General features: G+C 41.3%; 3 protein-coding genes across 3 annotated transcripts; 1 reads left to right on the top strand and 2 right to left on the bottom strand.

Annotated features, from left to right (window-relative positions):
- Positions 1-920: 920 nt before the first annotated feature.
- LOC4328751 (protein CYTOKININ-RESPONSIVE GATA TRANSCRIPTION FACTOR 1-like) lies at positions 921-3,058 on the top strand. The gene is made up of 3 exons (XM_015770373.3): positions 921-1,475; positions 1,623-2,003; positions 2,198-3,058. The coding sequence occupies exons 1-3, from the start codon at positions 1,266-1,268 to the stop codon at positions 2,666-2,668; spliced, it is 1,062 nt and encodes a 353-aa protein (XP_015625859.1). The 5' UTR covers positions 921-1,265; the 3' UTR covers positions 2,669-3,058.
- A 9,980-nt stretch (positions 3,059-13,038) lies between these two features.
- LOC107275724 (cytokinin dehydrogenase 7) lies at positions 13,039-14,867 on the bottom strand. Its single transcript, XM_015768875.3, has 3 exons — positions 14,288-14,867; positions 13,747-14,153; positions 13,039-13,626 (listed from the first exon to the last, which is right to left on the bottom strand). Exons 1-3 carry the CDS (start codon positions 14,865-14,867, stop codon positions 13,039-13,041), a joined length of 1,575 nt encoding a protein of 524 aa, XP_015624361.1.
- A 4,150-nt stretch (positions 14,868-19,017) lies between these two features.
- Positions 19,018-21,945, bottom strand: LOC107275892 (cytokinin dehydrogenase 6). Its single transcript, XM_015769432.3, has 3 exons — positions 20,578-21,945; positions 20,075-20,481; positions 19,018-19,949 (listed from the first exon to the last, which is right to left on the bottom strand). Exons 1-3 carry the CDS (start codon positions 21,164-21,166, stop codon positions 19,362-19,364), a joined length of 1,584 nt encoding a protein of 527 aa, XP_015624918.1. The 5' UTR covers positions 21,167-21,945; the 3' UTR covers positions 19,018-19,361.
- Positions 21,946-23,554: the final 1,609 nt, after the last annotated feature.

Below are 23,554 nucleotides of genomic sequence, written 5' to 3'. Positions count from 1 at the left end.
TCGTGTTTTTGAGGAAATCATGACGCCTATTGTACTTCCAATACCACATATATATAGGAGTGGATTCTAAACTCTCGAGGGGATTATCCCTTGTTATTTGCATATCATTCAAATGATTATGAAAAAAATCAACTAGATAGATTAATATGTGATAGATCACTCCACAAACATACAAATTAAAATTCAACTTTTACAAGTTGCAACAAAAAAACAAACTAAACTATGGCTAGTTAACGTGTATTCATAGTCAAATTTATTTTTTACGTTACAACTTATAGAAATTAAATTTGATCTTGCATGATTGTGGAGTGATTTACCATATAATAATCTATCTTGTTAATTTTTTTAATTTTTTTCATAACCATTTAGATGGCGTGCAAATAACGAGGGGTGTCTCCTTGAGAGTTTAGAATATATGTATGTATGTCTGTTTGTTTCACAGTCGAAACCCACAGATCCAAACACTTTATATATGCAGAGCGTGCCATGCAATATTTCATTAGGAAATTAATATTACCTACATTAAGGTGCTAAGCTGTTTATACATGGGAAATATATGTCTAGTGCCATTGTGCAAACATATACTCTATCATGGGTGCTAATTAATTTGCTTACTCGTCACATGAGCCGTTGGATGAGATTTTGGAACATATATATAGTGCATGATGTATGCAACGCTGCAATCATCCTGCATCACGGTCTTGAGATAACAGGCAAAATACTTTTGTAGAAAACGATGAATACTGCTGCGCCAGGTAGGGCACACGCTGCTACTGCCTGCAGCTGCATGCATGAGATCTTAATTGGTTGTTGTTTTGGAATGAATGTTTTGCATGTTGTACAGTGCGCAGTGTGTTTTTTTTTTCCCCACTGTTTGCCTTTGGTTTTCCTGTGCTAACTGTGTTCGCCCTCTTTCTCAGGAAAGGGATCACACACATGGCATCCTTCTAAATCTTCCTAGGCCCGAGCTGGAGAGGGATTGATGGCAGCTCTTGGCTCCTCTTGCTTCCCTTTTATTAAAAGGACATGCCTCTCTCCACTGTCCATGATCATCCCCTGGGCCCTTGTAAATTGCCCCTCCAACAGCAGATCCTCCGGCCCCTAGGCAGCCACACTACTCTCCTCTCCACATCTCTATCTTCCTTATATGCAATATCCCTGATACAGTTGTTTGTACTGCCTGAAGCTACACCAATATAATTCCCAGATCTCCTCAGCTAAGCTATAGCTTCTCTCCCATCTCTTTCCTCCTCCTCCTCTCTGATATGTCTACTATCTACATGAGCCAGCTACCTGCTACTCTCCCTCTAATGGAGGGGGATCAGGATCAGGGGCTCTACCCAGCCTTCCATAGAGCAAAGGACCCTCCTATCTTGTTCCCTTTCATGATCGACAGCGCCGTCGAGCACCAAGGGCAAATCTATGGAGATCAGGGCTTGAGGAGGCAGCAGGTTTTGGGTGAATCCAATCAACAGGTGAGGGGATCGATCACATACATGTGTAGAACAAGCTAGCTACTTATACACATGTAGATCAGTGCTTCTTTCTTAGTATATATGCTGCTTGCCCTAATAATTTTAGCTTATACTCCTCTTCTTTTTCTCTTTTTTTTGCTCTTGCAGTTCAATGATCACATGATGATGGGCGGATCAGATGTCTTCCTCACACCGTCTCCGTTCCGACCAACCATCCAAAGCATCGGCAGCGACATGATCCAGCGATCATCTTATGATCCATACGATATCGAGAGTAACAACAAGCAGCATGCCAATGGATCAACCAGCAAGTGGATGTCGACGCCGCCAATGAAGATGAGGATCATAAGGAAGGGGGCGGCAACCGATCCTGAGGGCGGGGCGGTGAGAAAGCCAAGGAGAAGAGCACAAGCGCACCAGGATGAGAGCCAGCAACAACTGCAGCAAGCTTTGGGTGTCGTTAGAGTGTGCTCGGACTGCAACACCACCAAGACCCCCTTGTGGAGAAGTGGTCCTTGTGGCCCCAAGGTGAGATTTACTTGCTCTTACACCCCTATTAACAACTGCCCAAACTCATGTGTTGATCTGTCTGTCTGGGTGCTATATGCTACCTTACTATGTGCATTTTCTCTTTGTTTTGTTACACCAGATCATCATGCATATGTTAAAGATTGTTGATTTCCTTGGTTTAAATTGTGTGTTGTGCTATGCATATGGTGCAGTCCCTTTGCAACGCGTGTGGCATCAGGCAAAGGAAGGCGCGGCGGGCGATGGCCGCTGCTGCCAACGGCGGAGCGGCGGTGGCGCCGGCAAAGAGCGTGGCCGCGGCGCCGGTGAACAATAAGCCGGCGGCGAAGAAGGAGAAGAGGGCGGCGGACGTCGACCGGTCGCTGCCGTTCAAGAAACGGTGCAAGATGGTCGATCACGTTGCTGCTGCCGTCGCTGCCACCAAGCCCACGGCTGCTGGAGAAGTAGTGGCCGCCGCTCCGAAGGACCAAGATCACGTCATCGTCGTCGGTGGCGAGAACGCCGCCGCCACCTCCATGCCGGCACAGAACCCGATATCCAAGGCGGCGGCGACCGCCGCTGCCGCCGCCGCCTCTCCGGCGTTCTTCCACGGCCTCCCTCGCGACGAGATCACCGACGCCGCCATGCTGCTCATGACCCTATCCTGTGGCCTCGTCCACAGCTAGCTAGCTAGCTGATCAAAACTAGCTAGCTACTAGTACCGTTAATTTGATGAGGGCAACAACCAGAGTACTATGTACCACTACTAGCAATATTTTGTGTGTGCCTTGTGATCTTTTGTTGTTTTGTGTTGTTGAGGAGATCACTAGATCAGGATGAAGGAGAGATAGTGATCACATGTCTAAGGACGAAATAAACGAGAACAAACTCGCTAGCTAGCTACTAGCCGGGATCAGGATTATATTTACTATCAGCTGAGTGATTAGCTTGAGGTTTTTTTTTATTACCCCCTACTGCTGCTAATTAATCAAGCCACTTTTGTATCATGTTTCTTAGTTCTTTCTTCTTGTATCTGTTATGTTTGGAGCTAATAATAATATGGAGATTGGAGAGAATCGGATGTAGTGAAACTAGCAGATCGTACTGTAGGTGTACTTCTACTATTCATTGGGTGTCGTTCATGGATGCATGACTTGTTCTTGCTGTTACATATGTCAGCTAGCTTATGTATATATATGATCTCTGTCAGTTGTCAAAAGCTGGCCTTCTCACTTTTTTTGGGAGACAAACATTCTCTCTATCGTGTCAGCTATATATGCATGCATGTGTGTGGCAGTGAGGCTAGTCCGTAGTGAACCCTTTGATTTTGGAAATGTGTGTCCTATATATACTATAGTACATACAAACTTTTGCTACAATTACAGTACGTCCATACATAGATGTCTGATGGACAATATACAATACCAGCTACCATATTAGCTGTAGGTACGTGTTATTTACATCAATGTATTCAAACAATATCGTTAGATAACAATAAGTTAATCCAGAAAGTAGCAATTGCTTGTGTGTTCCGTTTCTAATTAACCAACATGACGAACAGATGTGTAACGTTTTCAGTAAAAAAGACATGCCTTAAAATATCTATATATTACTAGTAAACAACAATGAAACAAATTAAACATATATCCGCTCGGATGCAAAAAAAGAAAAAAGAAGTGAAAAAGATGATGAAACAAATTAAACATATATCCGCTCGGATGCAAAAAAGAAAAAAGAAGTGAAAAAGATTGGTAGCTAGGGAAAATACAAAAAAGTCATGTATCAGGCCGTATGCAGTTATGGTTTTTTTTATAAGAATGCAAGAATGTTCAAATTGTTTGGAGTTTACACAAGAAAAACACAAGAAATTAAAGGCACAAAGAAATATTATATATGCACATGCAAGTGAGCAATGTAGGATTTTAGTGAAATCATGTGTGACGGCTGCTAGTTCCCGTCTCTTTAAATGTATGTTAAAAGGCAGATTTGAGGGTATATGTGGTGTTGCGTGTGTAATTGTGTATGGGTGTCTACGTCTGCGTGTATAAGAATAAAAAGATACATACAACACAAAACGAATATAATTTTGTAAGACAAAAGGTAGAGCTAGCTCATGCACCCTGAATGGCTGAAGAAGAATTAATCCTATTTTTCTTTACTTAACTGCATGCATAAACAATTCATTAATTACTTTCATGCACAAGCTTAGCCTAGCTAATATACCGTACCGAACTGCTACCCATATATGTAGGAGTACCGTACCTTGCGTGCCCGGATCAGTAAAAGCTAAAAGCAGCCCTAAGTAAAAGTTACTCCATCCGTTTCACAATATAAGTCAATTTAACATTTTTTACGTTCATACTGATATTAATGAATCTAGACATATATATTTATCTAGATTTATTAATACCAATATGAATGTGGGAAATGCTAGAATGACCTATATTGTGAAACGGAGGAAGTAATAGTCTCTGTTTCAAAATATAGCAACTAAAACTGGTTAAAATTTATTTTAGTCAAAATTTGTTGAACTGTACACAATATATTTCATTCAGTTTTATATTGTTATGTTTTGAGACGAGAATAGTAGCATGCATGACAGCTCATGCAGCAGAAGGGACAGTATAGGAGTCGGACACTGCCGGCAAAGTGCCAGGAGTATCCTGCAACATGCACACATGTACGTACGATACTGTAAACTGCACGCATGATAATACGATATTTTGTTTGTTTTTTTTTTGTCTGTTACGGAGTACAACAATATCGTATTAACCGTATCGAGCTTAGTACAGTACCAGTTCTGTGAAATAACAGCACTAGTTATTGTATAATTTTTGCCATTTTATTATGATGTGTGTAATTGATTTTTATTTTCTAGGTGTTTCACATGCACGGACTACATGAAACCTCACATGCATTGTTGCGGAAGTTCTATATGATAATAAGTAGAAATAATATTTAAGATAGCTAAACGGCATAAGCTTATATAAGTTAACGTGGTTTACGAGAATTTAACTAGCATGATGATCCAAATATAAAAAATAAGATGGTGTGTCTTTATGAGAGAGAAAAAGATTCGGACCATAGATTAATTATTTAAAGGCCAAAAATAATTAAGGTGATATGGCTTGATGAGATAAGAAAGAAATAACATTAATTAAGTGATGATGAACTATATAGGTATGATATTGTAAAAAAAATGATGAAGATATATATTGAAATCACTACTACATAAACACAAATAGATGCTGGTTGGAAACCCCACATAGGTGTCGGTTGGAGAAGGCGACACTGCTGAGAGAAATCAAAGGGGCCAGTTCTAGAACCGGCACCTTTGAGGTCTCAAGAATCCAAAAAGAAAGTGGCTCGTGCATCAACTCGAATCGAGCTGATGCATCGAGCATCTCCCCTTCACCCCGACCAGATCAAAGAACACATGAACATCAACAACATCCAAGAACACATCAATATGAACATCAAGAACAAGACGCTGAAGCTTCGATGGACTACTGCCTGACGAGGATACACATAGGGCCGACGTCCTACTCCACCCTTGCCACGGTTGCCGGATGAAGAGGAGAAGAGGAGGAGGGGCGAGCCTCCTTCTCTCCTCCCGTTGTAGCCGTCGCCGCCTCCCCTCCCGCCATCGAAGGCCGCCACCGTCTCTCCTCCCGCTGGATCTAGCGGAGGAGAGGGCGCGGTCGTCGCCACCCCCTCCCATCGGATCTAGCAGAGGGGAGGGTGCGACCGCCACCTCCGCTAGGCTGCCGCCCGCCGCCACATGAGACACAGAGAGAGAGAGAGAGAGAAGTATGGGAGAGAAAGAGACCGAGGCAGGTGTGGGCGAGTGGATAAGGTCAGGTACTCGGTTTGCCTGTTTGGCTAGGTTTGGTATAGGTGTCGTTTTTTCATATAATATATTATATTTAAGGTACAGTGTTTTTAAAAGAACTGGCACATACTCCCTCCATACTCGTAAAGGAAGTCGTTTAGTACAATGTTTAAGTCAAACCTTGGGAATATAAATCATAAATAACTCTCAAAGTTATTGAGTTTGAAAAGGTAAAAATTATATGAATATATTTGTCTTGAAAAATACTTTCATAAAAGTATACATATATCACTTTTAAATAAATATTTTTATAGAAACAAGAAGTTAAAGTTGTGTTTTGAAGACCGCGTCGCTGTCCTAAATGACTTCCTTTACGAGTACGGAGGGAGTATAAATGTTGTCAGCCCGCGAAGGTGGAAAAAGCACTATAGGTGTCGGTTTTAGATGTTTCGTGTGACTTGTATATGCCTTTCTGTAGTAGTGAATATTATCTGAATATAGGTATGTGATATTGTAAACAATGCTGAAGATATATATTGAAATATTATGTGAATTATGTGGGATGATGATTTAAATATATGCTTGTATTTTAAAGCTCTAAAATTTAATAAATTATATAAATAATATAGCATGCTTCCATGAGGTTTAAAATGTAATAATTATTAGTGAATGATGATGTGATATATGTGCGTGTTGAGTTATAGGATATAGTGTTTTGTAACTGTTTTGTAACTTTATAGATAGATAGGATTATACGTGTTTTGGCAAGACTAATTAAGAGAGGTTTTGCTATATCAAATTTTGGTCCAATTCGTCTCATTTGACCATAATCGAAGTCCAACCTCGCACCAAATAGATTAGTAACTGTATACAATATGTATTGCAAACTTTAATTAAATAGGCATATATAAGAAGTACGTTTAAATCCTAGACTTGATAAGGGTGTTTATTTTTACGGCTAATTATTTTTTCAGTGATATATGACATAATTATGGACAGCGAGATATCAGTGATGACTTTGACAATCTCAATATATGTCAGCTCAGTTTTTCGTAGGTGCTCATAGAAATATTGCATACGTGTGTGTTTATAGAGGGGTGAGTGTGCGTGTGTTGTGTAAGCGTTTATGTTTATACCGTGTTTCTCGAAACAAAAAATTAATCTTAAACTAATCTAATTAATTAAGGGAAGAATTAATTTCTCCAACAAAAACCAGTACCCCACCTTCTCTTCGTGGCTTTACGGTAGTGTAAAAAAACAAAAGAAAAGATCTTTTGGTGGTTCACGGACGAGTGCGCTGCCCACCAGCCACGCAGCGCAGCATCCAATGCAGGCCACTCTAGCGAAACTGCAAAAGTTTACCACACAACAAATTAAAAGGGTCCTTTTAACTCTGGACAATCTGTAAACAGGTAGTGGATTTTTTTTTTAGAATTACACAGTACAACGCAGACACTCACAACACACGCGCATTCACCCCCTAATAAAGCAAATTCTGGAGAGATTGACGAAGTCACCACATGCGCCTTGCTGTCGACGGGTACGTCGTCTACCACTGAAAGCACAACGCCGTTAAATCCTGAAAAATTTGCTCCCATGGGGAGTCAAACCTAGGACCTCAGGTGCTACTGAGTCTCTTGTAACCACTAGGCTACAGGCCCTTTCGCAAGATTTGACATCATGGATTAGTACTACCCAAATACCTACCCAATGCATGCTAAACCAACCTATGTTAATTTTGGCAACACAAATAATGATACTAAAAAAATTATTCACAGGAAGAAATGATATCGGAAGTACCAACAAAAAGCTAAGATAAGATGAGAGATGCGATGTGGCGAAGGGAAAAAGATGAGTATGTCATTGTGTGGTTTTTCGACCGGGGCCGAGGTGGCATCTTGGCAGCAGCAGGGCCCCAAATGGCTGCAGGGCTGCATGTAGCATCTTGGCATTTCATGCTAAAGCCAGCCGGGGCCCGGACAGGACACTGTAGTCGAAAACCAAACCAGATGAGGTCCTCTGCAGTACTACTACACTATACCCGTGGTATTGGCGTATTGCTCGCTGATACATAGGTCACCACACTGATAGTAATAACGTAGAGAATCGATATTAACTACCAACGTATGTATAACTAGTATAACTAGAAAATATATATGTACCATGTAACGATTGTTGGGAGATTAATAGAAATCACATATAATGAACAGAGAAGAGTCATGTATAGTTTGTGGGGTCTTGCGGTATTTGTATATTCTTAGAAAAACATAAGTGCGCAGAAAAGATTTTACATTATGTTCTTCTCTTCCTAAATCTTAGATCTAGGCCAAATAGACCACATGGTAAATTAGCCGGTGCTGGTGGCCTAATCCGAGCATCATACACTACTAGAAAAACTATTTTTTCTAGGTGGTCAAAAATGGTCTATGGTGCCAAAAATTCTCGCCCCCCGTCCCCCATTCACCTATGATGCCAAAAAACATACCCGCCAAGGAAAGAAAAAAAGGATCTCATCTACGGAAATCGTTTTCATAGTAGTGATATAGGATTTGAAAACAAACGACACAATTTGTAGCCAATCCAATCCGAAAATTATTTAATGCATCTTATAAGATAGTAATTGGGTGATACATTGTGCTTTACTATGAAATGAATGAATATATATGCTAAATATTATAGAAATAGTAAATGTTAAAATATTGTGAAAAATAATGTAAGAAAGATGATTTAACATACTTATATATGTTCAACTATATAATATGATATTTTAAATGTGTCATGCCTGCATGTGAATTAAGATGCTTTGTATAGTAATTGCTAGTAGATAATGATGCGGTATATTTACATGTTGCGCTTTACCTTCTAATAATTGGTACAATGGATACCATCTATATAGAAGTTACATATATAGGTATAGTAATTAGCAAAAGATCGTGTTGAGCTACAATGCCAATTTACCATTTTATCACACTTAACCTTCCATAGCATTTTTCGGCTTCTTTAATTTACGCTGAACAATATTTTCCTTCTCTATGTTTCCTTTTTTACTCTTTATACAAATATGTTTATTTTTTTAGAACCATAACAATATAACCTGTGAAAAATACTTCTAATTTCTCTATGAAAGTTTCCATTCAGTTATAAATCCTGATTTTTGAATCAATCCCAATTGCTTCTAACCTATGCAAATAGTGATAAAAAATTTCAAGAAAAATCTAAGGCATGAGGTATATATAATGCTCCCTATCATATCTCATATATTTTCAATTTAAAATATGCCATATGTAAAAAGAGACAAATATACAAATATCATGAGGGAGTAAAGTGAGATCATTTTTAATAGCTTAGTGGACAAAAAGATTTGAGGTTAAGTGGTCTACCAACTAGACGAGACTAAATGGTTATGAATGATTACCATCGATCATTCGAACATGGCTAGTACGTAGTAGGGACCTTACCTGATACTGTACAAGCCAGGGGTACGCCATGAGCATGTCAGAAACTTGTGTATCCATGCATTTGGACATTTTATTTTGTACCTTTTGATGCCTTCATCCCACATGGCAATATCATTATACCACCCTTTATTTCTCTATAAGAACTGAGAAGTACCACTAGCTAGTACATATACCCTCCTCTCCTAAATATAAATATTTTTAGCAGCCCATCGCTTGGCGTACAGCTGATTATAAGTCATAACGCTTATTAACAATAAGAAAATAACTTATGAGTAAACCTTTTAGACATATTGTTCTTAGCGACTTAAAACGTCGTGAAAACCAATGCTGGTAAACAAATTGCAACTAAAACCATTAAATCAACTATAAATTAAAATTAAGTTTTAAATTTTAAATACTTTATATTATATATATAATTTAAATCCTATAAATGCTTATCTACTAAAAAGCAGAGTGTCCATCCTCTCCTCTCCACGTTGTGCACACGTCGCGTGAAGTGTAACCACTGCCTCCCCATAAAAACAAAATTAAGAAATTAAGATTGGTTAATAAAATAAATTGGATGATCCAATGGTTTAAACTTGATCCACAGTCCTGGCCTATTCTGGGTCAGATGGGCCCATTGCAATGTACAGAATATTGGATTGTTTTCATATGGAAAAGAAACTACTCACCGGTTAGAAAAGGAGAGTAGTTTCCTTTGGAGGGTGCTAAATATTGGATATGTTTTCATATAGATAGATGTTGTTTTAAATAGATTTTTGGCTAAATCTTGAAATTATACTCACTAATATAAAAAAGAATAAATGCGGAAATAACATTAGTATATATCTATCACAAAAATACTCTCTTGCAGCTATTTTTAATAATTTGATTATTTTACAAGTGATTTAAAAAAATCTAATGATAAAACATGTACATTTCTTATTATGACGGCCCTTTAAACTACAAGTAAAATAGAGTTAATATTATTTTCTTAGAGAGGAAATTTTTTACGAGGTTTTAAAAGAGGATATTGTATACTACCACATACTTTAAGTGCAATGCAGATGTATCAATTATTTTTGTGATATACAGTACACATAATCTTCTTTTAAGATATATAATTACACGTACTACACATAAGCTAGCAGCTCAGCCGGAAGTTCCTCCCATTGATAAGGTAACACAGTCTCATGTTAGTTTTCATTTTTTTTTCATCTTTTAGTGTGAATATACCGTGATATTTACAAGAAAGACAGTAAAGTTTGGAGGGATGCGGCTAATGTTTGGTTCGTTTGATTCTTTGGTTAATGGATGTGGGATTTTGGTGCGATGAGAATGACGATTGAGGGAACCCTCCTTAATATAAGGGGCTGAGAGTTGAAAGACAATTCCTTCTTTGCATTATCCAAATAAATTTCAACCGTATATTTCTTTTTCCTTGAGATCTTATCTCTATTTAATCTCTCTACCAATTCCCACCACTTCTATATGTCAAACAAAATACCGGGACTTGAAAAAAAAATCAAATATTCATCCTAATCTTACTATTAGTTCGCTTATCTAACAACAAAATGGCGGTGTATATCCACATGTGGATATAGAGCCAGATTTTTATCCATTATAAAAAAAAGACTCCCAGTACTCATCTCTTTTTTCTGATTAAGATATATATTTTATCTTGATTTCTATTAGCATGTTTTTTATAATGCTAAACGGTACATATCGTATGAAATTTTTCTATAAAAGTTGCTTTAAAATAATAGATAAATCTATTTCTTAAGTTTTTAATAATCAAAACTTAATTAATCATGTACTAATTTTTTTCTATCAACTTTTTCTATCGTTTATCTTCAGTAGAAACAAATGCCACCTTAGAGAGTTGCCAAGCATGTCGCTCCTCTGACGTAAAGTCAGAGGGATGTGGGTCACTGACGTGTAGTCTCTCTGACTTTACGTCACAGGAGACTCATCCATTTACCTGCCGTCGCTCAACTTTACGTCGAGTGTGTATGGCCTTCCTAATCCCCAAAACCAGAAATCTTCACCCCTCAAATGTTTAAAACCGTGCAATCAACGTCCTATGATAGTATATATGAGTGGTTTCACTGACGTGGCATCCTCAGCAATCTGGGCCCACGTGTAAGTGAGAAAAAATGTGGGACCCGCATACCTTCTTTCCACCATTTACTTCTTTTTTTAAAATTTTCTTCTTCTTCTATGTTCCTTTTTCTCTTCTTTTGTTTTCTCTTTGCACGGAAGCGGGCGGCGGAGTGGAGCGAAGCGGCGGCGGCGACGGTGGGAGAAGAGGGGAGGAGGCCAGCCAGAGAAGAGGGGGGAAGAGGCTGGCGGGAGAGGGGGGGAGGTTGCGGGCTGTGCCGGCGGGAGAGGAGGAAGATGCGACTGCCGCTCTCGCCCGCCGCCGCCGCCTCTCACGGAGCTTATCCTTTTGCACGTCGTCACCGTGGTAGATTCCCAACAGCAGCGGCTGAAGAAGGAAAGAGAATAAAAGAAAAGAGAAAAGAGAAGGAAAAATGAAGATGTGGACCCTACATTTTTTTCTCACTTACATGTGGGTCCCATATACTTTTTTTTAATCTTTTCTTGCTGACTAGGATGCCACATCAGTAAAACCAGGCATCTATACTGCTATAGGACCTAAATTGAACTGTTTTGTATTGTTTAGGGACGAAGATTTCTAGAACTGAGGATAAGTGATGTCAAACAAACACAGTGTAAAATTGAGGGACGGTATGTGAACTTACTCCCTCCAAGGATTGATTGTTAAGGCTAGGCTCAAAAGATGGGCTGAAATTAAGGGCCATGTAGCCCATGTAGGATTGATATAGTTGATGCCTTATTACCTTATTACATCTGCCTATTCTAGAATGAGTTGTTTAATTGTAAAAAAGACGGCGTAACAGAAAATATGAGTATATATATATATATATATATATATATATATATATATATATATATATATATATATATATATATATATATATATATATATATATATATATATATATATATATATATATATATATATATATATATAAAATTCCTCTTACATTGACATACAGAACCTAGACTCAAGTTGAAAGACGACTTCGGTTCACACGTGAAAGTGCTTCGAAAGGTGTCAGCAGGTGCGTGGAGCCGGAGCCAGCATGTTCTCCAGCTGGGCCGAGTGTTCGCCCACTTCTGAGTCTTCACCTTTAGAGAGAAATACGTGTCCGCCCCAGCAAGAAAACGGCTGCGCGTTATTGTACTAACGCGTGACTCTACAGCACCACATATGAAAAATGTTGTATTAGTAAAATGCAAGAAAGGAATTTGAAAAGCCACTCCAACACCAAATCCAGTTAAGCTTTCTTTTTCAAAAGATTAAACTACACAGAATGATTTCATGATCTTTCTCAAAAGTCAAAACTACACGGAATGATTTCAAACAACCTTAGTTTGTTCCCTTTGAATCGTTTCATTAACGTGTGTGTAACATTACAAGCCTTGCTAAACAAAAGGAAACCTAAAAAAAAATAACGTGGCAACTACAACCTACAGCATCCTCCTAATTGAATCAACCATATCCAGATTTTTTTTTCTACATATATCTTCTAAGAACAAGTTGCAATCCCTCTTCTAGAGTTCTTTGGGTTTTATCAGCATTTCAGCTTCTCACAAGCAACTTAACTTGCTTTTCACCCTCCGTTACCTCAAAACTAAATCCCTAAACACCTAATTATCTATACTCCTCCTTACCTCAAAATTATCATTTGACCGACTACATAGACACCACCACCATTGATGCTGGTGATGAGAAAATCCTCTGTCCTGGTGACAATATCCTGTGTGGGTCATACTTCGCCTTTAGATCGGCAACCCTGCTCCACTTAGCACCGAAATGGCGTTGCCACCCATCTTGTGATGTGTAATATGGCAGATACTGCTTGCACCCGATGTCCTCATTATGGCAGAATGCCAACACCGCCTCGTTCTCTTTCTCTAGGCGTTCCACATCACCAATAACTGCCGCAGAACGGAGCAACCCCACAGCGTAGAACACATCATCGTCGCTGGCCACTGCCATCATACAGTCATCCCACATATTCGTATTCATGGGATACATGAGGATGACGCCAACAGGGTTGGCACCAGCGAAGACACCCTTAAACACACCAGCATCAAAGTCAAGGATGCGTGATCGAGGGACGAAGAGGTTTAGCCATGGGTGCGGAACATCCCACATGCCGATCGATCGGAGCACCCTTTCTTCCTCCCTCACACGATCAAGGAATTGCACGTATCTCACATCCTTTGTGAACACGAAGCCTTCCTCAAAGCTTAGCTGCCCTAGTATTGACTCCAATTTCTGCAAGGAAACCAATACATTGATCATTAACAAAATATCCATTATTTCCTTTGAGGCCATAGATAACAATAGTACTTTTACATGGTATCTATTGAACACAAATGGATCATAATTGTATACCTGATCCATAGTGGTGCTGGTTGACTCATTGTAATACATGGTGCCTTCGATTACGTAGATCACTCCTGACACAGACTTCGAGGCAAGTCCAGCAAGCCTGCCAATATCGCTGCTAGAGAAGAAGGGCGTCGACTTGGGACCCTCGGTGAGTGTCCGGTTGAGCTGGACTTGTCCTTCGACGTAGTCGAAGCCGGCTTCGCTAGCCCGTTTTGATATAAGCAGCTCCTGGTCTTTAGTGAACGTGGCCACATCCGAGTAGGCGAGCCGGACCCATCGCACCCGCTTCGGAGCCGGCATGAGCCCAATGCGAGCCCGGGTTATGATCCCAAACTGGCCCAGCCCACCCAGCACCGCGAAGAACAGGTCCGAGTCCTTGTCCCTTGAGCACGTCACCATATCACCCGTTCCTGCATTAATCATTGTTAACAGTGTTCATTAGCCGCTTAATCATTTGATTAATGTTGTTAACAATGTTCATTAGTACAAGTTAATTAGATTGCTAATTAAAGGGGATGATGAGTTGTATTAGTTAGTAAATTACCTGTGATGACGTCAAGCTCGAGCACGTTGGCGATCTGCGGGCCGTGCCGGAACGCCTGGCCGCCGATGCCGGCGTTGGAGAGCGTGCCGGCGACGGTGATGCGGAGGTAGTCCGTCCACACGCGCGGCGCCAGGCCGTGTTCCAGTGTCGCGCGGAGGACGTCGGCCCACAGCTGCTCGCCGCCGGCGTCCACGTACGGCGCCGCGCCCGCGGACACGTTGACGCGGCCGCGGCGCGACGCCAGCGCGCGCATGTCGACCACGACGCCGCCCGGGGCGAGCGACTGCCCGCGGGCAGAGTGGCCCTGCCCGCGCGGCGCCACGGGGAACGGCGACGGCGACGACGCCGAGAACCGGACGAGCTCCGCGATCTCGGCCGGCGTGGCCGGGTGGAGCACCGCCTCCGGCGCGGCGGCCACAATGCGGCCGAAGTCCGACGACGCCCTCGCCGTCGAGTTGCGGTCGACGCGGAGCTTCGAGGCGACACTGAGCGCGAAGAGATCGCCGGGAAGCCCACCGGAGACGACGACGGACAGGCAGCTCGCCATGATCATGAACGCGATCGAACACCTTGCAGCCATCTCTCCGAAATGCAATCGGATTAGCGAACTGAACACTGCAACTCAGATGCTTTGCTGCTCAGCTCAGGTGATGGACTGATTAGAGAAAGAGATGATTAGCTTGTGTGTGTTGTGTTGGGTCAAAACTCCATGACATTTATATAGGTAGCATTTTGGCCTTACAAACGTTGACAAATGTAGGTAGTGCACAGCATTGCATTGATTTATTGCTAGTATTCTGATGGATTGACTTCTGAGAGAAAAATGAATAATGGAGGCTGAAACATTGTTAGAAGAAAACAAAACTTGATCAGTCTCGTCATCTCCTGATGTTTTGACTTGCAGAGAATTCTTAATGATTTTGCCTTTTAAAGAACAAAGAAAGTAATACTATATTTCTGTCTTGCAGGCTGAGACATTTATAAACTATGAACACTATGTCTAAAAAAATTAAGATTTTGAACCATTCTGGTAGGTTCACTACTGCTTTTGTTTGCTAAAGATACAAATTTTTGTCAACACTCACTCAGCACCACATCATAACTATCTATCTCAAATTCTCAATAAACCAAATAGTGGATCTTAACTTGAAAACAATTTTAGAGCGTGCAAATTTTAGAGTAACTTTACAGCAAACACCTAGCTTAGCCTTGTCTTGTCTTAAATCTCAGAACCAACTGGTGTTAGGAGATCACTTTTTCCGAGCTATTTGTGACCAGTTTGTTCAAAGCTTTTTTTCAAGATTTTTCCTATGGATTATTTGTTCTACGCTTCTAAATATATATTTATAAAAAAAAGCTTCTTTATTGTTTAGATCACTTATTCTAAGATATTTATGAAGTTTATTTCTGAAAATATAAATTTATTGTGTTAATTAAGTAATCAATCTTTAGAAAAAAAAATTTCATGGCCAATTAGTCCGTCAAATTTAATGCATGAAATTTAAAGTAATTTTACAGACTTGGCCTAATGTTAGCTTACCTTCATAATCAACTGAGATGCAGGACGACTTAATCTGTCAACAACTCTCACTAACAAATCATATACAAATCATGCTATATGCAGGTAAACTTAAATTGACTCTTACTATCTTACTCGGTACATCATATGGCTTACATTCATGGTGTCCTCTCTGTTTAACCTTCCGTTTTGTTTATATCCGGCATATATATATAACATAGACTCTGAATTTGGAGTTTGATCGTGTGCAATCCTATCAGAAACTTCTACAGAAAGTTTCAAACAAATATTATACTGAAGATTTGAACTAAATAGAAAATGGCTATGTCGGCAGGTCATTTACTTTAGCATAAACAAGATAAACAAGGTAATGAAATGAAATACTACAAGGTTGTAGTTTGGGAGGATGCGGGAATGTAGAGCCATATATATAATTTTCAACCAAATCAAATCTGAAGATATGTCAACTACCGGAATAGTCTCCATGGGTTAGTGGCGATCATCTCTGTTCTTTAAGAAGCTGCAGCAAGCAAAGCCAAAAAAAGAAAACGAAAAAAAACAAAGCTAAACCTTGTGGTGTGATTTTCTGTTTAGCCATCATGTCCTCCATTTTCAATATTGTAGCTCTTCCGATTTTCTATTCTTGTCCCTTTTTTTCCAAAGTGTAATTAAACGTAAAGTCAATGAGTTACATGTGTGTGCAACACTGTGGTCTATATAGTCAATTGTTGGAAATAAGGATTTTTTTTTGGGGGGGTGGGGGGGGAGGGGGGCAAGTGTTTACGAGTCCCTTTTCATGATTTTTCCGCCTTATTAATTCTTACTCCCTCCGGTTTCAAATTAATTGATATTTTTGGTAGGATCTCACATATCAAGAAATAGTTAGTTAGGGTGCATATTCATGTTTTACCCATACTAAATACATTAGGACGGCACATCTAACAATCACATCCTCTTAACCTAGTGGTTGTGGCTGCTTGTCCCGATGCATCAGGTTAATGTGATGTAGGAGAGGATGCAGTGTTGTGCAGGACTCGATGCATCAAGTCACTAAATGTGATTTGCATGCATGCAGCCATACAAGAGTAAATCAGTCTAAAATAATCACATGAGGCTAAAACGTCAAGTTTTTTCATCCAAAGTGTCCAAGCTCCAAGCGTCAACTAATTTAAAACCGGAGGGAGTAAGTATTATGTCTTTGCTATCGATGGGTGAACACCAGTAGCAGGGACCCGATGGGACCCCTTTGAGTTAGGCTAGGGGAGGAAGACCTTGAGCTACCTCGGAACGGGAAAAGAAATAATCAAGGAGAACTTAGACAGGTTCAGGCCGCTCAGGGGTGTAATACCGAACTCCTGTGTGTTGTGTGCTATTTCTTTGCCTAAGTTCCAGTTAGAATTTTCCAACCCTTTCTCATGGTTTCAGTCCCTCCCCTTATAGAATCCAGGTGGAAGCACAATGATCGTACCAAAGGGATGGGTTAAGGGTACATGTCATAGACTACATCTAGCTTAACCTGACAACATCTTCCTTCGGGTTTCATGCTATCCCAACTTGCCCATTATGCTCATTGTTGTGGTCCTCTTTCGAGCAGAGCCGAAGGGGGAAGGGGCGTGAGCACCTGCCATGTGCCCTCAATTGGTACCCACTAGCTTTAGGGTGATTTAATGAGGGCGTCGTCATCCATAGTCAGTGCCCCGTGGCCCCACCTATCGGTGTCCATGTGGAGTGGGCAAAATGTGGTGGGCCAGACGACTTCACAAAGTGAACCGTACCGCCTACCAGCCACATCGTTCCTCGACGGATAGATGATAAGGTTCATCATGTCCCCTGTGCTGCATGCATGGACAGGTAGATATTTGTAATCTTGCCCCAAGAGGGACGACACTCATCGCTCCAACACATTAAATCCATTAGAAGCAGTTTGACTCTTGAGCACTTTCTTGCGGCGCTAGGTAGACCGTAGGTGCTTGGGGCCAACCATGCTCTAGACAGCACATCCCAAGAGATCGGGGATACGGCCTTGATGGGTGCTCGGGGGACGACTTGCTCGGGACCCCCAAGAAGCTAGTCTTCATCGGACCGCACTTTCAACCGAGTCCATCAGGGTGCATGATCATCACGACAGACCGGTGCTACCCTTTAGAGCTCGGGGAATGGATGTCATGGCACCAAGCTGCCCCATGTTTGCGATGTGAGGAACCCTAGTTCCAATATCACCCATCACCTAGTTTAAACTATTTCATAACAAGTTTGCTAGCGTGGCTATGTAGAAACATTGTGGTGTGATTTTTGTTTGGCCATCGTGTCCTTCATTATCAATATTGTAGCGCTTCCGATTTTTTATTCTTGTCCTTGTTTTTCCAAAGTGTAAATAAACACAAAGTCAAAAAGTTATGGATGTGTGCAACACAATGATCTATGTAGTCATTTGTTAGAAAGAAGGATATACTTTTTTGTTAAGTGCTTATGGGTCCCTTTTGCATAATTTCCATGCCTTGGTCTAAGTATTATGTCCTTTCTTCTTGTGATCTATTTTTTACATACAAAGTGGATGCCTTACATTAATCTATTCCAAAATGAACAATTTAATTGTAAAAAAGGATGACTTAATGGAAAATGTGATCACTAACCACAAAATTGTTATGAATTCCTCCACCCATATATTATAGAATATTTTTTTCATTTGCATACATAACTTATACACTCAAGTTGGATATGCAAGAAAACATATGAAAATAGTTATACCTAAAATAAGAACAAGAAAGTAATTTCAAAAGCCACCCCACCACCAAATGGTATCATCACCATACCAAGCAAAAGAAGTGGCGGTTTCATATTTGCTTTCTCAAAAATCAAACTGTGCGTACTTTTTATAATGTTCTTGTCATTGTATTAACATTTATGTTATTTCTTCTTATGATATTATTTTAACAAAGTGGACGTATTGCATCAACCAATTCCAAAACGAAGCATTTCATTATAAAAAAAGGAGGTGGGTAATAGAAAAACATAGCACCAAACACAACATTTATGGAATGTGTCCTTCATTAACATATGGGAACTATAAACTCAAGTTAAATCTGCAACCAACATATGAAAAATGGATGTATCAAAAATCAAAATTAGTGCAAGAAATGAATTCGAAAAATACATTCCAACACCGAATGGCATCATCACCATACACCAGAGAAAAAAAAACAATTTCATATTTTTTTCGAAATTCAAACTACATAAAATGATTTCAAGCAACCCTTTATTTCCTTTGTACAAATCTTCCTATGTTTATTACATTTGCATGCCTTGCTAAACAAAAGAAATCCTAAAAAAATTAGTGTGGCAAATACAACCTAGAACAACCTCCTAATAAAATTAATGATATACAGTTAACTTTCCTACATGTATCTCCTAAAATAAAGCTACAATCCTTCTTCCAGAGTTCTGACCAGTATTTCAGCTTCTCGCATTCAACTCAATTTACTTTCATCCTATATAACCTCAAAATTGAATCCACAAACACCTAAACTACTCAGTCTTCACCTCAAAACTACCATTTCACATAGCCACCAATGCCATTGGTGTCAGTGACGAGAAAATCCTCTGCCCTGGTGAAAGTATCCCATATGGGTCATACTTTACCTTTAGCTCGGTAACCCTGCTCCATTTGGCCCCGAAATGGCTTCGCCACCCATCTTGTGATGCGTAGTGTGGTAGATATTGCTTGCACCCGATGCCCTCATTATCACAGAACGCTAGAACTGCCTCATTCTCCCTCTCCAGGCGTTCCACATCTCCGGGGACAACCGCAGACCGGAGTAGCCCAACGACATAGAACATGTCATCATTACCAGACACCGCTGTCATACGGTCATCCCACATGTTCCTATTCATGGGGTACATGAGGATGACACCGACAGGATTGGCACCAACAAAAACACCCTTGAGCACACCGGTGTCGAAGTCAAGGATGCGAGACTGGGGCACGAAGAGGTTTAGCCATGGATGTGGCACATCCCACATGCCGATAGACCTGAGTATTCTTTCCTCCTCCCTCACACGATCAAGGAATTGCACGTAGCTCACATCCTTTGTGAACACAAAGCCTTTGTCAAAACTGAGTTGTTCTAGTACTGACGTCAGTTTCTGCAAGGAAATAACAAAATTAATCATTAATAAAAGATTATTCACCATTCCCTTTGAGGGGGTAAAGCACAATAGTATTTTTTGTGGTGGTATATACTAATTGCAAACGGATCATAATTCCCTACCTGATCAACAGAGGCAGTAGTTGACTCGTTGTAGTACATGGCACCTTCAATGAAGTATATTACTCCTGACACAGACTCTGACGCAAGTCCCGCAAGCCTATCAATGTCGAAACGCGAGAAGAAGGGTGTTGATTTGGGACCCTCTGTGAGTGTCCGATTGAGCTGGACTTGTCCTTCGACATAATCAAACCCTGCTTCACTAGCTCGCTTTGATATGAGCAGCTCTTGGTCTCTGGTGAAGGTCACCACATCCGAGTAGGCGAGGCGGACCCATCGAACCCGCTTTGGGGCAGGCTCAAGCCCAATCCGAGCCCGGGTTATGATCCCAAACTGGCCCAGCCCACCGAGAACCGCGAAGAACAAGTCCGGCTCCTTGTCCCTAGAGCATGTTACCATGTCTCCCCTTCCTGGATTCCAATTGTCAACAATGTTAATAGTCGCTCAATCATTTAATTATCAGTGTTAAAAGTGTTCATGTGTAATTGGACTATTTAGTTAATTACCTGTGATGACGTCAAGCTCGAGCACGTTGGCGATCTGCGGGCCATGCCGGAACGCCTGGCCGCCGATGCCGGCGTTGGAGAGCGTGCCGGCGACGGTGATGCGGAGGTAGTCCGTCCACACGCGCGGCGCCAGGCCGTGTTCCAGCGTCGCGCGGAGGACGTCGGCCCACAGCTGCTCACCGCCGGCGTCCACGTACGGCGCCGCGCCTGCGCCGCCCGCGGACACGTTGACGCGGCCGCGGCGCGCCGCCAGCGCACGCATGTCGACCACGACGCCGCCGGGGGCGAGCGACTGCCCGCGGGCAGAGTGGCCCTGCCCGCGCGGCGCCACGGGGAACGGCGACGGCGACGACGCCGAGAACCGGACGAGCTCCGCGATCTCGGCCGGCGTGGCCGGGTGGAGCACCGCCTCCGGCGCGGCCGCCACGATGCGGCCGAAGTCCGACGACGCCCTCGCCGTCGTGTCGCGGTCGACGCGGAGCTTCGAGGCGACACTGTGCGCGAAGAGATCGCCGGGAAGCCCACCGGAGACGACGACGGACAGGCAGCTCGCCATGACCATGAACGCGATCGAACACCTTGCAGCCATCTCTCCGAAATGCAATCGGATTAGCGAACTGAACACTGCAACTCGGACGCTTTGCAGTTGATCAGTTCAGGTGATGAACCGAGAAAGAGACGATTAGAGCTTGTGTGAGTTAGGTCAAAACTCCAAGACATTTATAGATGGCCTTAGAAACGTTGACAAATGTAGGTAGTGCAGAGCATTGCGTTGATTTCTTGCTAGTATTCTGAAATAAATGTATTGACTTCTGACAGAAAATAATAATAATGGTGGCTGAAACATTGTTAAGAAAAAACAAATCTTGATCATCAGTCTCGTCATCTCCTGGTGTTTTGACTTGCAGAGAATTCTTAATGATTTAATTTGTCTTTTAAAGCACAAGAGTGATAAGGACACGAGTAATATACATTTCTGCCTCGCAGGCTGAGACAGAAATATATAAACTATGAACAGAATGGCTAAAAAGCTTCAGTGCTTTTGTTTACTAAAGATACAACATTTTGTCAACCCTCAGCGCCACATCGTAGCTATACATCTCAATTAATAAAACCAATTACTGAATCTTAACTTGAAAACTATTGTAGTGAGTGAGAATTTTAGAGTAATTTTACAGGAAACACTTAGCCTTATCTTATCAACTGGCGTTAGGAGACTAATTAATCTGTCAAATTCAGAGAGTGAATTTTAGAGTAATTTTGCCGAAAACACATGGCCTAATATTAGCTTACCTTACTAATCAGCTGACATATATACAAGACTAATTAATTTGTCAACAACTCTCACAAACAAATCATGATATAGGCAGGTAAACTTAAATTGACTCTTAATTTCTTATACTACATTATAAGGGTTACATTCATGGTGGCCTCACTGTTTGACCTTCCGGTTTTGTTTATGCCCTGCAAGTATAGGAGTAACTGATATATAAATAACTCTCTGAAACTCTGAATTTGGAGTTCATCTGCAGTCAGATCTGACGTTTATACTCAGGATTTGAAGTAAATAAAAAATGGCTAAGTCGGCAGGTCATGTACTTTAGTATAAACAAGCTAATGGAATGATATGCCACAATGTTGTAGTTTGGGAGGGTGCGTGAATGTTGAGGCCTATATATAAATTTGGACCAAATCAAATCTGTAGATTTGTCAACTACATGAAACAGTCTCCATGGGTTAGTGGCTATCACTTTAGAATTCTGTTCTTTAAAGAAGGTGCAGCAAAGGCTAAAAACAAAAATTGAGTTAAGCTAGCCATCTGCTCTGCTGATTCATGCATGTATCAACCAGAAACTGTTAGTGGATGTACACACTACACGTGTACAGGGGAGAGAGGGGAGAGATAGAGACAGGTATGTTCTTTTTTGTGTGTCAGAGAAATTGGTGAGGTCAGAGCTTTTTTTATTTTTAGATTCCATTCTTGTTAAGTTTATTAATTTGCCAATACCATTCTTCTTCATTTAGTGCTGTGAAGTTATATCGATGAAAATGAAACTGAGAGAAGTATGGTCACATTGAGTAGTACTGAGTTATAAAATCCGTTGTACACGATGAGTAATTTTACCATACTTAAAATGGTATCAGAAGGTACTACATTTTAGTGTAAAATTTTAATATCTCCAGATACTTTCCCGAGAACCGTAAAATTTCTCTCATGATGAACCTTGATGAATGATGAGAATAAGCTATGACATCTCCACTACAACAACAAAAAGAAATGCTAGGACATCTTATTATAGTATGTCGCACTAGTACAGAAAGCATTTTTCAAATGGTTAGATTCTATTTTTGCGTGAGGTTGAGCCGCCCGTCCGCCCGAAAGTGTAAACGAAAATTGCTATTTTCGCATGCGGGTGTTTGTGTCATCCGCACAAAGAAAACCAAAAAAAATCAAAACCCTACCACCAAGATGGCGATTGCGATGGCGACGTGGATCCGGCCGTCCCGAGGGCGGCGGCGGCGGACCCGACCGTCGCGGGGCCAGCGGCGGTAGATCCACCCGCCGCTAGCCGCTCCTGCTTGAGCCTGCCATCGCTGAGCTCCCGAGGAAGCCAAGGCGACTGTTGCAGGCCGAGCCCGCCGCCGATCACCCAAGATAGCCGAGCCCGCTGCCGCCCAGTGAGAGGGAGGAGAGGAGGTGAGAGAGAGAAGAGAGGAGTCTAAGGTGGAGAGGAGGTGAGAGAGATAAGAGGACAAGGATGATGCTTGAAAATATTTTAAGTGTTGAGAGGGAAAAGAGAAGGTAAGTTAACCTTCTAGGTGGATCCTTAATAGGCCTGCCTACGAAAGTAGGCTTATTTTCGCATGTGGCCCCTTAAGAGGTGCACCTGTGAAAATCAATTTTTACATGTTGGCCCCTTAAAGAGCCATATGTGAAAATATCGATCGATTTTTGCAGGTGCAACCAGTTACGGTC

Source organism: Oryza sativa, chromosome 2 (genome assembly GCF_034140825.1).
Source record: "Oryza sativa Japonica Group chromosome 2, ASM3414082v1".
Lineage (NCBI taxonomy): Eukaryota > Viridiplantae > Streptophyta > Magnoliopsida > Poales > Poaceae > Oryza > Oryza sativa.
The sequence above is the reverse complement of the archived record's forward strand: the minus strand, read 5'-3'. Positions and strand labels throughout refer to the sequence as shown.

What these genes read in the sequence shown, in the direction of transcription:
- LOC107275724 (XM_015768875.3), bottom strand. Translation starts at nt 14,867, where the DNA reads ATGGCTGCAAGGTGTTCGATCGCGTTCATGATCATGGCGAGCTGCCTG. An exon ending in CGAGCTTGACGTCATCACAG is followed by an intron (nt 14,154 to 14,287) that starts GTAATTTACTAA and finishes TGATTAATGCAG; the next exon opens with GAACGGGTGATATGGTGACG. An exon ending in CCAGCACCACTATGGATCAG is followed by an intron (nt 13,627 to 13,746) that starts GTATACAATTAT and finishes GTTTCCTTGCAG; the next exon opens with AAATTGGAGTCAATACTAGG.
- LOC107275892 (XM_015769432.3), bottom strand. Translation starts at nt 21,166, where the DNA reads ATGGCTGCAAGGTGTTCGATCGCGTTCATGGTCATGGCGAGCTGCCTG. An exon ending in CGAGCTTGACGTCATCACAG is followed by an intron (nt 20,482 to 20,577) that starts GTAATTAACTAA and finishes ATTGGAATCCAG; the next exon opens with GAAGGGGAGACATGGTAACA. An exon ending in CTACTGCCTCTGTTGATCAG is followed by an intron (nt 19,950 to 20,074) that starts GTAGGGAATTAT and finishes ATTTCCTTGCAG; the next exon opens with AAACTGACGTCAGTACTAGA.
- LOC4328751 (XM_015770373.3), top strand. Translation starts at nt 1,266, where the DNA reads ATGTCTACTATCTACATGAGCCAGCTACCTGCTACTCTCCCTCTAATG. An exon ending in TGGGTGAATCCAATCAACAG is followed by an intron (nt 1,476 to 1,622) that starts GTGAGGGGATCG and finishes TTGCTCTTGCAG; the next exon opens with TTCAATGATCACATGATGAT. An exon ending in GTGGTCCTTGTGGCCCCAAG is followed by an intron (nt 2,004 to 2,197) that starts GTGAGATTTACT and finishes CATATGGTGCAG; the next exon opens with TCCCTTTGCAACGCGTGTGG.